This window comes from Larus michahellis, chromosome 12, assembly GCF_964199755.1.
Source record: "Larus michahellis chromosome 12, bLarMic1.1, whole genome shotgun sequence".
Classification (NCBI taxonomy): domain Eukaryota; kingdom Metazoa; phylum Chordata; class Aves; order Charadriiformes; family Laridae; genus Larus; species Larus michahellis.
Window position 1 is genome coordinate 14,985,394 of NC_133907.1, and position 16,178 is coordinate 15,001,571.

The window sequence follows — 16,178 nt, forward strand, 5'->3', positions numbered from 1 at the left end:
TTTCCTTTTCCCATTTCGGCAACTTCCTGGCAGTCTGAAATGTTTTGCAGTGGATGGACGGGTTAAAGGATTTCAAGCTCCTTTTCGGGATAAAGAGGAGAGAGGGGAGGGAAGAAGGTGGCATTTTACAAAACATTGATATGCTCTTAATTTTAATAAAATAAGAAAAAAAAAAGGTAAGCAGCACCTTAGCTGCTAAGGCGACAGGAGCTTAAGAACCACTGAATAAATACATAAAACATATTTGCTGAAGGCATTTGTCGTTGGAAGTTTAAACATTAAACATGCCTGCTTCGTCTGATACCGTAATAAAGCAGAGATGTTCAAAGAGCCATTAGTGGTGCTCTGACTACGGCTTTACATCTTCACTATATACACCAAGGAAGCCGCATTATATCAGCGATGCCTCAGTGAGTTTTACCCCCAGAAGGGAACGTAAGTGAATTCTGGGAGGGATTTCAATGTGTCTTGGACTTTTTTGTAGCGCATTTCCCCTTTCATGTTGCTCGACGTGGATGTTTTGGTATTGTTCCCCTTGTAAAGTGCTGGGGCATGTCCACGGGAGGCAGCAGCTCTGCCATTGTCCCGGTATCCCCAGGCTTAGTAAAAGCTGTCTCAGGGCCTGATGAGACAAGTAAACAGGTTTGTGTATTTAGTTTTTTAAATTACAGGATAAGGAGGAACACAGATACTCAATCCATTAAGAAATAACTAGGTGGGTGATTCACTACCATTTGCGTAAATGGCACTAACTCTGGTCTGCCTGCACAATTTATTAATACTTCACGGGAGGAAAAAAAAATTATTTTAATCTCATAATGGATGATGAGCTGTGAAATTGCTTCTCCAGCAGCTGGGCACCCTGGGGGAGGTGCTAGATTGCACCACATTATGCAAGCTCTCCCCACATCTCTGCCTTCCTCGTGCTAATCAGACATGTCAAATCTGGGCGATGGGGAGGGGGGATGCCACTGCTTCTGTTGGATTTTATTGCTTGCTTTTTTTAAAAAAAAATATATGTGGTATACGTGGTCTTCTTGTCAATTTGCTTTGGGGTCCCAGGTCTGACTTTGGAAGCGTGTGGGCTCAAACCTGAGCGCGTTTGTGGTGAGTGACACTTTGGGCTGATCCCTGCCGCCGCTGGCCATGCTGGCCTGGCTCGCAATGTTAAATAACTAGAAATTTAGCAAATCTGCTAGGGCTGACCCAGCTTGTGATTTCATCTGGCTGCTACCCTGGCTTTGTAGGCAAGAGTACCAAGAAATGCCACCATTGAACAGCAGCTTTGCTTTTTGTAGGCTGGGACCAGGACCATGAGCAGCACTGTGGAGGTTCTCCGAGTGCCGTGAAGGTTGGTTTGTGTGCTACAAGGACAGCCTGGGGTAACGTGCTGACGTTAGATAAGGGGAGGCAGCACACGTGGATGGTGATGAGAGCGAACCAGGGGCAGTTTAGGACCACTTAGGGCTCTAGTGAGGGGTTTGCGGTGTTTGCTCCCGCCGTTGTGCTGGTAGTGTACTCCCAGTCGTCTGTGCATGTCTCAACTCCTTGCAAACACCAGCGCTGGTGGCTGCAGGGTGTCCTGGGGTGGGAGGACCACACAGGGCTTCATTTGAAAATTTGTCTTTACTGATGGGAGGAAAAAAAAAAACCCAATAATCAGAGCACATCCGTGAGAAAAAAGGCCAGTTGTGTTGCCATTATGGCTTTGCTGGAGAATCTTGGGGCAGACCTCTAGGTAACATGGTGTTTGCCACAACACCCGTGGCACAGAGTGTGGCTCTGCTGGCCACGTGCAGTGGCCTAGGACATCTCCTTTGAGATAAAACTCGGAAAAACTTGCTACAAAGCATCCGTGCAAAGCGTGGCACAGAGGCTCTTTTTAATCCCTTAACCCCACACCTTCAGTTTGGAGCATAAGGGAAATAGTCTCTAAGACAAAAACCAAAAGGGGACAAATGTGGTACGGAATATAGTTTCCTTCCTGCTCCGGGTTCTTCTTGCTCGACTGAAGCCAGGTTGAATTAATTTCTTAGAGTGCTTTTTAGTAATTCTTCCTTGCGTGCCCTCCATTACTGTTTTCAGGCCGCCTTATCTCTTGACCTGCTTACAGTGCATTATACATCATTGTGTAACGTACCCTTGGCTCAACGCAAAATACCAAACCCGAACGGCCCAACAATGAATTCCTGTGAAGTGCGTTGATCTTATTATGCAAGTTCAGTATGCCATGAGACAAAAAAGGCAATCATGTAAAATCTGTACTCCTCAAATAATTCCCAGAAATGCATGATATTCTTGAGTAGAATATTATCATATTCCTTGTATCCGCTTCCAGGCGTGATACTAGGAAAGAAAAGAAAAGGGGTTATATTAGTCTGGCCCAGTCGGTCTAATTTTAGATCCCCATCGGCTCCTCTCTCCCTGGATGTACAGTCCCTTCAATATATTTTAAAAACGGGCAAAAATAATTTTAGAGAATTTGAAGGAGGCTGGTTGTGAGACAGATGACAGAGGATACACTTGGCTGACGTGGAGTGTAGCGTGCACATCTCCTGGCTTTCCCTGGAGCACGGCCACGTTTGCTTTGGAAAAAATAGGGAAGAATAGCCACAAAAACACATAGAGAAACGGAACAGTTCTCTCGCCAGTGTGGGTAGGTAACTCAAACACAGGTGAAGCTAGATATTAGTATGGGTGATCCAGGAGTCCAGGAGCAGCTACACCTCAAACATGCCTTACAGTCCAGGCCCTGCTTATGAAGATACAACAAAGAGTTTTCACGAGCTCTGGTTATTGCCGACACTTGTGTTAAGCCAATATTGAATGCTTCGGAAAACGTTGTCAGCAGACTTGGAGCCTTAATATCCCATCTGCTTATTTGAAAGTTGAAGGTCTTTTTTACAGGGACGTGGTGTTGCTGTACAGAGTTCGGCCTCCCAAGCTGGAGATGGAGGTGTCCAGATGTAGCACCTCCACGTGTGCCATGACATTAATCCCCTGGCATGGGGCAGAGGAGGTGACGCCTGGACATGCTCTGTCTTGTGAAAATGGCATTTCAGAGAAGTAACAACAGCAAATCTGCAAAGTGGTAGTTTTGTGCACGTTTTGTCAGGAGCCTGGGGAACTCCCTGCCACGAGGTGTTGATGTCAAGAGCACAATAGAGATGTAAGGAGGTGGAAGGGCCATACAAGCAGATGAAGCAGGTGAAAGAGAGAGCTGGATTGTTCTGTTCTCTGAGAAGCTTCCATAATTGTTCACTAGGGATTTGTATATCTCCCCCAAAATGCTGGCTCGTATTGGCTAATTTTTCGGTCATGTTTGACTAGACGAACTGCTCATCTCGAGTTCTTGGGAGGACAATATGCGGTCGTGGGTTTCCATTCCTCCCTGCAAGGGGTTTTGAGAGGTTTTCTTCCCAGGATGTACTTGGTGGCATGAGAAGGTGGATCTGGAGGGAAGGTTGTCCCAGCAGGTTCAAGTGGAGCTCTCTTTTGGGACGTGCTGTGGCTCGGACAGTCCGTCCCTGCACTCTCTTACATAGCAATTGCTGCCTTGCAATGGAAGGAGGAAAGGCTTGAGGTATCAGAGGTGGATTACATTTTTCTTTCTCTTTATTCCTGCGGGTAACTACTTCCAAAACTCATTTTCGTCTGCGTCCCTGCGGAATTAGAGGTCTGTGTCTCGCTCTTCCGTCAGCAGGATAAACACAGCATTACTAATCCTTTATATACCATTGCATGCTGCACTGCTGCTTCCATGCATGTATATCTGCCTTTATGGTAACTGTAACCTTTTCTTGAACCAGAGATTTTCCTGAGCAGGAGCCCTTTGGGATCTGTGTGGGCTTTCCTGGATACATTTTTAATAAACACAATAATTTGACTGCGAGCCCATTACCTATCCCCTGTTTGTTCTATGGGATAGTCATTTCCATGCCTGCAAAAACCACTAACTCATAGGGCAATCAAGGGAAGAATGACAACCGGGACAAAATTGGTATGTGTTGTGATAAACCAGTCCATCTTCAGCATCATGCACCGTAACTTTTTATATTGCCTGTAAATAATGGCCTCAAAAAGATATTAAATCTTTAGAAAAAATCAAGCCTAATTGTAACTATATTTTTGTTTTCCATTTTGGTTTATGTACAGTATATGACTTTTGCAGAGACATTTTTATTCCAGGAAAATGACAGGCCAACAAGAAGCCATAATTGCACTGATTTTCAGAAGTGCCTGCATTACTACAGATCTGATGTACTGCAAGACATGAATCAGAAAAATTCTATTAAAAAATCTCTTGAATGGCTGACACAGGAGTATTATCCACGATGATTAATTTGACTTGGTCATTATGAACACAGACAAGTCTGACAAAATTGCATTTCATTCCCCACTGAATTCATAAAATCACTATACACATAATAAGAAGTTATAGTTCTCTGCTATCCACTATTCTTGACAGGATTCCAGTTTTGGATAAGATACTGATTAAAAAAAAAAAAAAAAAGTGGAGGGAGAGAGGGAGTTGGGAGCCTTTTTAAAAGCCTACAACAGGGATGATTTCTTTTGCTATAAATTGTTCATAGAACTCCATTATTTTTAGCTTTTTTTTTTTTGGCGAAGTGGTGATGCAGGTCAAGCGCAGCTCGGACAATATGAAAACTGACTGTAAGCTCTTATTTACATGGAAGGGAATGCGGCAGGAACGCAGACACGTGCTTCACATGGTGAATCCTGAGAAGGTACAGGCTGTAGCTGAGGGCACGGGGCAGGGACCATCACTGCTGCTGCCTCTGTTCAGCCTCAGCCGCAAGCGAATCCTTCCCCAGGTTGAATCTCGAGCATTGTCCATCGTACAGATGATTTAATAATAACTGGTAGCTCATTCTTCGTTTCCAACCCACGTAAATGAGGTACCAATGGACAGGTTGAAGCCAGAGAGTCCCAAGAATGTTGTTTCTGGCTTCGGTGGCAGGTAAAGCAAGAAAAACTTCTCTGCTGAGCAGCAGAATTGTGTGCATGCCTCCCAAAACTTTCTGAGTGAACTGAAATTTTCTGTTCCCTCTGAATATTCCTGGATGGTTCCCTTCACAGTCCCCCATCGTGCACCACATCGCAGCCATCCCTTCACCACTGTAGCAAGGAGATCAAAGATTATTAGGCAGGCATGAATGTTTAGGACCCTGGTATCTCCCTTCCCTGTGGTTTTATGAAACTTGTAGAAGAGAGGACTTTTTTGCGCTGTCAAATTTGGTTGAAACCATCTGGCAGGCCCAGCTTTTGGAAGACTCATGGCTGTGTTACTGCATGGGATTTGTGTCCATAGCACATGGGACAAGGTCAACTCATGTAAAGTTAGAAGGTAAATGCCCAGCTCCATGCAAAGGTGAAGCCGTGCCGTAGTGCTGGGGTTGAGCTGGAGGCTGGCGTTCTCCTGTGGGTTGTCATGGCACACAGAGCCTGCACGACAGGAGGAAATGGTGAGAAACGGGGAAAGTGGAGGTGTGTGATTGCTCTGTGTGTGAACCAGCACTTGTTTGGCCTTTAGAAACCCACTGCTGCCCAGGTGGCCAAGAAGGCCAGCAGCATCCTGCTTTGTATCAGGAATAGCGTGGCCAGCAGGAGCAGGGCAGTGATGGTCCCCCTGTACTTGGCACTGGTGAGGCCCCACCTCAAATACTGTGTCCAGTTTTGGGCCCCTCACTACAAGAAAGACATTGAGGTGCTGGAGCAGGTCCAGAGAAGGGCAACGGAGCTGGTGAGGGGTCTGGAGCACAAGTCTCTTGAGGAGCGGCTGAGGGAGCTGGGGGTGTTCAGCCTGGAGAAGAGGAGGCTGAGGGGAGACCTTCTCGCTCTCTACAGCTCCCTGAAAGGAGGGGGTAGCCAGGGGGGGTCGGTCTCTTCTCCCAAGTAATGTGCGATAGGACAAGGGGAAGCAGCCTCAAGTCGCGCCAGGGGAGGTTTAGACTGGATTTTAGGAAAAATTTCTTCACGGAAAGGGTTCTCAAGCATTGGAACAGGCTGCCCAGGGAAGTGGTGGAGTCACCATCCCTGGAGGTATTTAAAAGGCGTGTAGAGGGCGGAGGGACATGGTTTGGTGGTGGATTTTGTCAGTGTTAGGTTGATGGTTGGACTCGATGATCTGAAAGGTCCCTTCCAACCTAGGCAATTCTATGATTCTGTGATTCTACTGCAGGCAGGGTAGAGGAGCACAGAGGCAGGCAGACCCCAGCTTTCCGGCAGGTTGCCTGCTGCTCTGCGGTGCTCCCAGCCTCCCCAGTGTGGCTGCCTGTTACTGAAGATTGTGCAGACGCTTCCAATGCACATTTGTGTTCATGCAAGAGCTCAGTTTTCCCTTTTCAACCACATTCCTATAATCAAAAACCTGAGCATGTGAAAATTGATGTAAAAGGGGCCAGGAACACTTCAAAGACAATTTGTAGATTGTATGTGACTGACTGTTAATAAATACTTCTTTACAGTATTTATCCAACTCTACCCAAGTAATTCATTGGCCCTGCTATTCACACGCTGGATCTCCGTGTGCGAAGATGAGGCGAATCAATTTCCATTCCTAAGACCCAGAGCTGCTGACACGGAAAATCCGCGCTACTTCACTTCCTGGCACGGGGGTTTGGGAATCCCAGGTGCGAGCGCAGTCCTCCAGCATCCCCTCCCCTTGCAGAGCAGTGGTGCCGAGGGGGTCCGTGTCCCTGCCCACAATCCCCCAGGTCACCCCACAACAAGCATCGGGACGTTTCCTTCGCTGTCCCCAGAGCGTTTCTCTGGAGTTTGCAACATCTAAGTGACTTCCACCTTCTCCTGCCACCTGAACTAACTTTTCTGTCCCTGTGGATTCTGTGCTTTGCGCGGAGCAGAAAACCTCTGTGGTTCACGTGCTGGAGAAATAGATCAAAATCCCTTTCTTGCAAATATGATTGTGCCTGTGCTGAGTGATGTGTGTGGTGGGAGAGCAGTTTGGAGGCCTTTGAGGAGATACAGGGTAGCTTGCCTTCATTAAGCTTTGCGTTTCATTTATTCAGTGTGTTTGGACTCTTTTCCTCTTTATATGGCCCGAGTTCTTCTCTCAACCTGGTGTGCCCTGCAGCTTGTGTGAACGCTGGCACATGGTGAATCCTTACATATGTGTCTAAGAGAAATAGGGACAGTTTCTGTATGACAAAGCAATGGGCTTATCTGGCTTCTGACCCGATCATCCAGCTTTGGTGCAGTCAAGATACCCCAGTGGTTTTTCTGCGGCCCCGTCCTCAGTCTGCGCTGGTAGAGCTCATGGTACTGTAGGTGAGGAGGGCTCTCCTTGGGGACACAGCCCTCGGGCCCCAGGTCCTGCTGCCATCCCCGTGTCCAGCTGGGCTCGGGTAGGAGGGTGGCGATTGCCATTGCTGCTCGTGGGACAGCGTGGGCAACCTGTAACCTCCCTGTCCTTTCTCTTCATGCATGCCAGCAGCTCAAGGTGTAGCCCTCGGTCATACCTCTTAGCTTCACAAATAGCAACGTTTGCCTCACTTCGCAGACTTGCCAGGCTGGTTTGGGTCTGCTTAGACCTGTCTAGTCTCTGAAGAGCCTAGAGGGTCATCTTCCTACAGCAGTAAACTCTTGCGTTAGCTGGAGGAAAAACCTAGTTAGTAGATGAGGGATGGTACAGAGTCCATGGTGGTTTGTGTCGTCTGGATGATTAGGGTGGGATGGATCACACTAGCCTATGTATTTCCCAGTACCCTACCAAGAATAAATGTTCTTTCTTAGGCTCATATTTACTGTTGGATGTTGTTTGACAGGACAAATATTTACCTGCAATAATACTGCAAATCTCTGTCCTTCTCACTGTGAATAATATTTCTCTGAATCAATGCTTGGCTGCAACTCCTGGATCCTCGCAGATAATCACACAGAACATGACTCAGTGGAGAATTGGGGTCACTGGACATTTGCCATGCTGCTGAGGAGAACAATCTCCCAGGTCCTTGGTCAAGGCATGGCATCTCTGATTAATACCAATGCACGCTGCAGAGATGGTCCTGGCCAGCTGTAGAGTGTTTTGTAAAGAACAGCACTTCCCTCCTCTCCCAAGAGGGGGAAGGCAGGAGAAAGCTAAAGCCTTAATTTGTAGATGTGCTCAACACTTGTAGCTCCCTCCCGAGCCACCTGCACGGCGAATTCTTCATGTCCTTTAAAACAGGCTTGTGGTAATGGCTTTGGCGGAATCACAGCTGGTCCCTCAAGAGCTGCACTGCGTTAAGGCATGGACCTCCCTTAGTCTCAGGTCAGCTGGGGGTGTGGAGCCACCTGGCCACTGCACAGGGGTGGGCGGATGGATCCGGAACAGCCCCTCTTTGCTGTGCTTGCTGGGAACGCTTCCCTGGGCTCCGGTCCCTGGTTAGGTAGGAAAAACTGTCTTTAAATATGATTTTGCTGCTGTTGGAGGTTGGTCGTACCTGCTGCGATGCCGTCCTGCAGCATCGCCGTGCAAGCATGGGGCATAGCCCCAGTGCTGTGCTCAGGGCAGTTCAGTCCTGGGGCACAGAGATGGGGGGGGTCTGAGGGCAAGGAGGGAGTCAGAGAAGGGGCACTGACTCCTCTCTACACGTGCCTGGCCCACCCCCTTGCTCCGTCTCACGGCAGAAGATGGGTTCGCCGCTCCAAGCATCACCCGTCTGCCCTGCAGCGCAAGCCGAGAGAGGGCTTGCAAGAAGCTTGGTGTTTCAGCTGATTTCAGGGTTTTAATTGGAAGAGGAATAATGCGTAATCACCACAACTGTCATCTGTTTGACGGTGGAAAATCCTAGATCTTCCACGGGGTTTTTTTGTGTGCTGTAATGGGCGGCCTTTTAGCAGAGCGAGCTTCTCCGCACTCGCGTTTGGAGTCCTGGTGGGATGAATGGGTTCAGACCAGCTCGCTAATCTAATTTGTAATGTATCCTTATAATGTATAATTGCCTGTTTAATTTAATTCCAATTAACATAAGAATAGCAAATATAATCTGCAGGCTAGCCTGCGCGGTGGTAGACAGGGGTGTTTGGGTGTTCCTGGTTTGGGGCGACAGCGTTTGTGCACGTGGCGTGGGACCACCCTTTGTGGGGGCAGAGATGCCACCGTGTCAACAGGCAGTGTGACAATAAGTCACCCCCCTTTTCCCACCCTGCCGAGTGTCAGTATCTGTCTCATCTCCCTTCCTTATCTTTCTAGCCATCTATTTAAAACATATATAGAATAAAAGCGGCGTGCTTTGGAAAATTGTTCGTAGCGGTAGGGTGTAAAAGCTGGCAGGCGCCGCGTCTGATTATGTTGATTGGATATTGTCTAATCTGATTTTGATTGTGTATAGCTTTGATTGTAATTTGATATGTCTGCACAATACTGTAGCTATTCGGAAAGCTTTGTGATTTAAACAGGTCGGGTTTTGGGGTGGTTTCGTCGTCCCCCCCCGCCTCCCCGGCTGAAGAGAGCAGAGGCAGAAATGTACAGAGGGGTTGACAAAACCGCCTCAAAGCCCTTGGGCGAGCTGCTCTGCAGCAACACAAGGCACATGTAGTTTTGAAGAGAGCTTTAGGAAACTTTGAGTGGGTTTTACATAATTTAGTTAAGTACGGCAAAGCCACTTGCTTATATACCTGATACCAAAAGAAACCAGTTGGAGGAACAAGTTTGCTGTGCAATGATTTATTTAAATCCCTTCCCGTAAAGCATGGAGTGAAATCCTCTTAAATAACTGAGAAAGAATCGGTGTACCTCGAAGAGCGCAGCCCGAACGGCAACCTAACTACTAGACATATTAAATGGGATCTCTCTGTCTGCTGTTGTGTACATCCTTTCAGCCCCCTGCCTCCCCCGTATAACACTGCTGCCAGACAGAAGCTGGAAAAACAGCTGGGCTTGAATTTCCCCCTGAACAATAGGTTGGTACAAGAGATACCTCAGCCCGGGCTCCGTCTTGGATTTCGTGTATCCTCCTCTTTCCCCGCAGCCGGTGGGAATTTCAGGGGAAGGCGAAGGTTCGGGCGGGATGTGCAGTACCCGCTTTGTTCCCTGTCTATTTTTTGGGAGTGGAGGTGAGAGGCGGGGGCTGAGCGAGGGACCCGCTCCCCGGAGGGACTCCCAGCTCTCACACCTGCAGGGCTGCATCTCTCCCACGGCAGCGCCGGAGCGATCCCGCTGGGAGCCCTTCCACCCGTACACACACAGCCCCTTGCCCCCTGCTGCCTCTCCCACTGACTTCTGTATTCCAGTTAATCGCGGGTTTTATTTTCTTTTATTAAGGGTTTTCTCCCCGCAGTCTGGGGTGATGGAGAGCGTGGATCCGAGTGTGAGCTCTGGGGCAATGGATTAATAAAGCCGACAGTGCTTAACTGGTTTTGCACACATCTGGGCTTTTGCTCTTAAATCAAGTATTAAGTCAAAATCCAACCGTGAAACTAGGTGATCTGAGAAATTTAGCTTAAAATCCATGTGTATAATACTATGGCTAATCAGAATTTCATATGCTATAATAATATGTGAAACAGTAGACGTTTAGAATAAGCCTCCTCTGCCAGAGACTCATTATATTCCGCTTCGATAATTAATAATTTTGGATAGATCCACGCGTACATTATGGAGCAAATATGTTTTTGTCTGAAGTGAAAACGATCGCACGGGTGCAACAGCGTATTCTTTCTCCATATAAATTGGAACGCTTAGAAATAAACAGGCGGCCCGAAGACACGGGCAGCACAAGGAGTACCGACGTCTCTGTGTGTCCATGGTCGCCTCGAGGGAGCACCGGTAGGGAGGTGAGGGAGTGCTTGTCCAAATAAAATTTGGATGAGGATATAAGGACAAATCTCCGTGTGTGGTGGAGTCGTGCCGGCTTTCTTTAAAGGGTTTACAAAACATGCGATGGCTGCGTTTCTGCGTCTTTCCCCGGTTGTAGCTTCTGTGCTGGACTTTGTGAGGAATCGATGGGAATTTTGTTCCCATGTCGTAGTTAATTCTACGGAGCTAATTCTCATAAAAACTCTTAAAAATACGAGCTCTTGAAAATACAGTAGATACTGTATGAGCTGAGCAGGGTGCCCAGAGAGGGGCTTTGCCTTAAAAATGCCGCGGCTGGTTGGGAAACGGCTGTACCCTTTTGTGGCCACGGGCTCTGCGAGCATCGCTCACTGGCTCCCGTCCGGGTGGGGAGGGCTCTGCTGAGGTTTTGGTGAGCTAAAGAAGCACTGGAGGGATGGAGGATGGGAGAGGGGAGCAGTGCAGGTGCCCCAGGCAGATCTGAGGTGTGTGAGAACCCATGGTGTCCCTGAAGGATGGTGCAGCCCTGCCACACGCGCTGCCTGGCTCCTGCGTAGTTAGGACCTGCTGGTGTCCAGGGCTGGAGATGTCCATCCCTGGAGGTATTTAAAAGACTGGGTAGACGTAGTGCTTAGAGATATGGTTTAGTGGTGGTTTTGTCAGTGTTGGGTTGGTGGTTGGACTCGATGATCTGAAAGGTCCCTTCCGACCTAGGCAATTCTGTGTTTAAAACAAAACCATTTTCACTGGAATGTACTTTTGCGTTTCTTACACAAATAATCACTTTGCTGAAGCAACGAGGCAGTGACGCATTGCAAAATGTCTTTTTTTCTGTTTTAGACGTATAACAGTCAGAATGAGAATAATGAAGACTATGAGATCCCTCCCATAACGCCTCCTAATCTCCCTGACCCTTCCCTCCTGCACTTGGTGGACCACGAAACTGGATATCACTCCCTGTGCCACAGCCTCCCTCCCAACAGCCTGATACCAGCCTACCCCTACCAGAACATGGACCTGCCAGCCATCATGGTCTCCAACATGTTGAGTCAGGATGGGCATCTTCTCTCCAGCCAGCTACCCACGGTCAGTGCCTTTCCTCTCCTACTGTCTTCCATTAAAGCCGCTCCGTACGTCGTGTTGTGAGTTCAGTTGAATGTAGAAGGATGTTATTGATGAGATGTTGGCACTGGGGGTTGGGAAGAGCTGGTGACCAGCCTCGCTGCTCTGCTGCCCGCCAAGGTCGGGGTGCAGTGGGAGAGGCTGCAGTCACATGCATGGCCATGCTGATGGTGTCAATTTTATGTTTCCAGTTTGGTGTCTTCCTGAGCCTTATTAACCACTCAAGAGCAGGGAGGGAGATTGTTTTTAATATCCTCACTGAACTGTGCAAAGTGCATGTGCTCCAATCCCGTGTGAAGGTGACCAGCCAAAGCCCCAAGTTCATAGACCCAATGCCCCGCGTCCTCTCCCCTGCTGGGAAAGCCACCAGTCTATCACCCCACGTCCCGCTGCCAGGCTGGCCCTGGCACCATCAGGGGGAGAAGCAGGGGTGCTCCAGGAAGGGAAAGCTGTCCTATTGATTTCGAGGGGAACAAGATCCCTCTTGCACTTGCAAACTCAAATTGCCTCTTGGCTTACGCCGTGGCAAGGGGATACCTCGCGAAGTTTCAAATGACTCTTCCGTAGGAATAAATAAGGCAGGGATAATGAGGTAAAGTGCAGCTTTGGGACGAAACTTCAGCGCTAATTAGACCTTATGACGCTTCTGCATCAGCAGCACCGAGGAAAGGTTGTGACTTGATTTTGACAGTGGTATTGAATTAATACTGTTCCTGTTTAATAATATTTTCCTCTTTAACGGATTTAGCCCTATGGTTAGTTTTCTACATTGTTTCTCTCTAAGATCATTGATTTTCACGGGTGCGGTTGGAAGGCATCGATATCAAGAGTTAATTTTACTTAAATAGCGTGCCTGGGAGTCTGCCACCGCGAGAGCTGGAGAACATTTGGTGTTGATTGCTTGAATAGATAACGGTCTGAAAGGTAGCGATATTTAAATATTTAAATGGAATATTATCTCTCAGTCTAGGAAAATCCAAGGCTTTCTAAAGTCGTGATGCATCTCCAAGTTTCATTGTTAGTGTGTTTAAGAAAAATATCATGTTCTGCCCATCAATATTGAACACAGGCATATTTCTATGGAATTAAATATTACTTAGGCCTCTTTTAGGTTCTTAGGTGATTAAAACATTCATTTCTGAGACAAAAAGAGTCAATTTCAGGTGAAATATTTTTCCTGGGTTTAATTTAAAGCACAGCCCCTTTGCCTGACCCCTATTTTCATAACACGATAATTTTATCCTGTGTTGATTGTCTCATTTTTGAGAGGTGATATTGCACTTATAAATCACTTTCTAAAATACCTAGAGAAAGAAGAATAGTGGGATTTATTAAGCAGCTTCTGTACGTCTGAAATAATTTATTTTGGAGTAGTCCTTGGGAAATGTTCTCTTTCTTACTTTATGGTACTGTTTTACAAATGCAGCATCGTGACAATAAATCAGGACTGAGCCAGAGGAGATAAGAAGGGGGCTTAGTGGGCTGTAAATGTAGAATAGAGAGATTAAGATTTGTTTGCCCCTTACCATGAAAATAAAAAATCCAGTGAACCCTGAATTTTCCAGCCGATAGTGAATTGAAACTGTTTAGTTTTGAGTGGAAACCCTTGGAGCTGTAATACGTCGTCAGAAGTCCCAGCAGCAAAGGAAGCGGATCGGGGAGTGAACTGTGGTGCGGTTTTAGGTCAAAATTAAATCCGGTCGTGCCCTCTTGTCAAAGACTTTTTTCCACTCTGCCAGACTTCTTCTGCTGAAATGTAACACCTTCTAGTCCCTTTTTTTTTTTTTTTTGGATGCCTGAATCAAGTTCTACCTTACTCTGGCACCAGCCCATGATGGCAGCATTCACCCCGTAGCACATGTATGACTCTTGTTAGCGGCAATGGGAGCAATGCATGCACGAGGGCACAATAAAATCCCAGAGACAGGGCAGATTTTTAACCTCATTTGGTCCATACTTCCTGCCCCCGTGCCTGTTGAGCTGTAGGCCGCTCGCTGGTGGCCCCAAGTAGCCGTCCGTGCTTTGGGCATCGCTGCGTGACGGCGCAGGGCGCGCAACGTGCTGCCGCCCTGCCCAAAAGTCATCCCCTTCGGGTGGGTGTTTGCAGCAGAGCAAGGAAGGGACTTGTTTGCTGACACTTCCCCAAAAGAGAGGATTTATCGTTGCGCGGGCGGCGGCGGGAAGCCGGCCTGGGAGTGATGCAGAGGCGGCGTGCGGAGGATTTGTCTTTGTTCCAGGACCGACGCTGCTCATGCAAATGCTGGAGCTGGGAGCCTCTCTCCTTGCTGCTACTCTGTAGTTCGTACTGTTTTTTTTTCATACACAGCTATTTCCTGCGTTGGCTGCCATGTTTTTGGGTTTTATGCAGTGACAAATGACACACGAGTCAAGGTAAAATGTTTAGACGTTGGTTAGACTTTTCCTCTAAAAACGTAGCTTGAGCCTTGGGATTTTTTTCAGGCATCCTCATGAAAAAATCTCCAGCTGCTGAAAAGACATGAGCTAGGGCTCGCTGAGAGCTATGGGACTGGTGTTTTCCTCTACAGCTCAGAACTGAATAAGGAAAATACAGGTGCAGGTTGCTGTCCCCTTTGGCGTGTCTTTTGTCCTGGGATGTCCCAGCATTATCCCTAGGTTGAATCCAGCCTCCCAGTGCCTCTGCAAGGGGGGAGGCTGGTGCTCTCATTATACATAGAATCATAGAATCGCTGAGGTTGGTACAGATAAATACCAAGTCAGAGCGGGTTTAAATCAGCACAGAAATTCCCATGGCAGGATGAGAGCTGGGGAGGGAGGGGGGGGTTGCTGTGCGCCAAACCCAACTCGGGCTTCGGCCCATCTGTGGGGTGTCAGGAGCTGGAGCCCCTCATTTGAGCAAAGGAGCTGTAACCTGATGGAGAAAAACCAAAGCCACTGTCACCTCTATATTTCCTTATCCCTTAATCATCATCATCCAGAGCACCCTCCGCATCAGTGGCCTCTGCTAAGCCAGGACATGCTTCTCTGTGCCCCGCGGACCAGCTCCACATTTCCATCACATGGGTCTTCACTGCTGTTTCTGTCACTTTATTTCATCATTACTATTATTATTATTATTATTATTATTATTATTATTATTATTATTATTATTATTATTATTAAGTATTTATTTCCATCAGTTTTTAGAAGACAAGGGAGTTTTCAAATGCGGAAGGTGGGACGCAGGGAGCTGGAGAGGAGAGAAGCAGGACAAGAGGTGGACAAAAGTAGGCAAAGAAGGGTTGTGGCTGCCCCATCCCTGGAGGGGTTCAAGACCAGGTTGGACGGGCCTTGGAGCAACCTGGTCTAGCAGGAGGTGTCCCTGCCCGTGGCGGGGGGCTGGAACCAGGTGATCTTTAAGGTCCCTTCTAACTATAACCATTCTATGATTCTAAGGTGTGATGTTAGGAAGGCCGATGGAACCAGGCGCAGGGAGGCTGGGGAGGAGCGGGGGCTGGTGCATTTGAGGAAGGCTTTTAATTTTTTCTGGGGGTGACAAGAAACAAAGGGGAAAATCTTAATACAGTGGATTATTTTTTTCTACTGGCCTCTCTTTTGCTTTGGGAAAAGACGGGGGAAAGAGGAGGAATGGTAGAAAAGAAAGAAAATAGGAGAGATGTGATTTTCAATTGAGAAATGGGAATATCAAGGAAAAAATAATCAAAGAGGAAAAAAGATGTTTTCCTTGGAAAGAGAGCGACTTTGCCTGCTGTGAACGTCCCAGCAGTGTTATGGTGTGGACAAGGGGATGCTGAGCCCGCCAGGGGTCCGCAGGGAGAGCTGCTGGGCTGGGACCTGGGGAAAGAGAGGGGAGGGGGCAGAGAAACGCCGTGAATCGGTGGCGATCGCCAGCAGGTGAAGGAGCTGCTGTGAATAAATGAGATTTCAGAAGGGAATTGGCAGAACATATTTGACAGAAACAAAGGGCGATCAAGGTCAGAGCCCAAGAATCTCCAACGCAGCACAAACATATTTACATAAGTATTAGACAGCAGCTGAGCGCGCTGGGGGTATCTCTACTTACCGGGGGGGACGGTGCCCGGTACCTGGGTGCTGTGTGGGGCTGGGGGGACCATGAGCTCTGCCTGCCACCACTGCTCAGAAGCCCCAAAACTTTGTGCTCCTTCAAACCTGGTCAAAGGACGTTGCCATGCTGGGGCATGCCGAAAAATCAGCTGCTTTTCCCCGTGGTGCGTGTTGTGGGGCTGCAGCCGCTCTCCCCCTTCCCTGCTCTGCCGTG

At 47.9% G+C, this 16,178-nt stretch overlaps 1 protein-coding gene across 5 annotated transcripts in view; it reads left to right on the top strand.

Annotated features, from left to right (window-relative positions):
• TOX2 (TOX high mobility group box family member 2) overlaps positions 1 to 16,178 on the top strand; it is a 155,318-nt gene that overhangs the window by 78,879 nt on the left and 60,261 nt on the right. For all 5 annotated transcript variants that reach the window (XM_074605332.1, XM_074605336.1, XM_074605333.1 and 2 more), the window contains exon 3: positions 11,639 to 11,884. In XM_074605332.1, the coding sequence (XP_074461433.1) occupies positions 11,639 to 11,884 (246 nt within the window). The remainder of the gene's footprint in view (positions 1 to 11,638; positions 11,885 to 16,178) is intronic.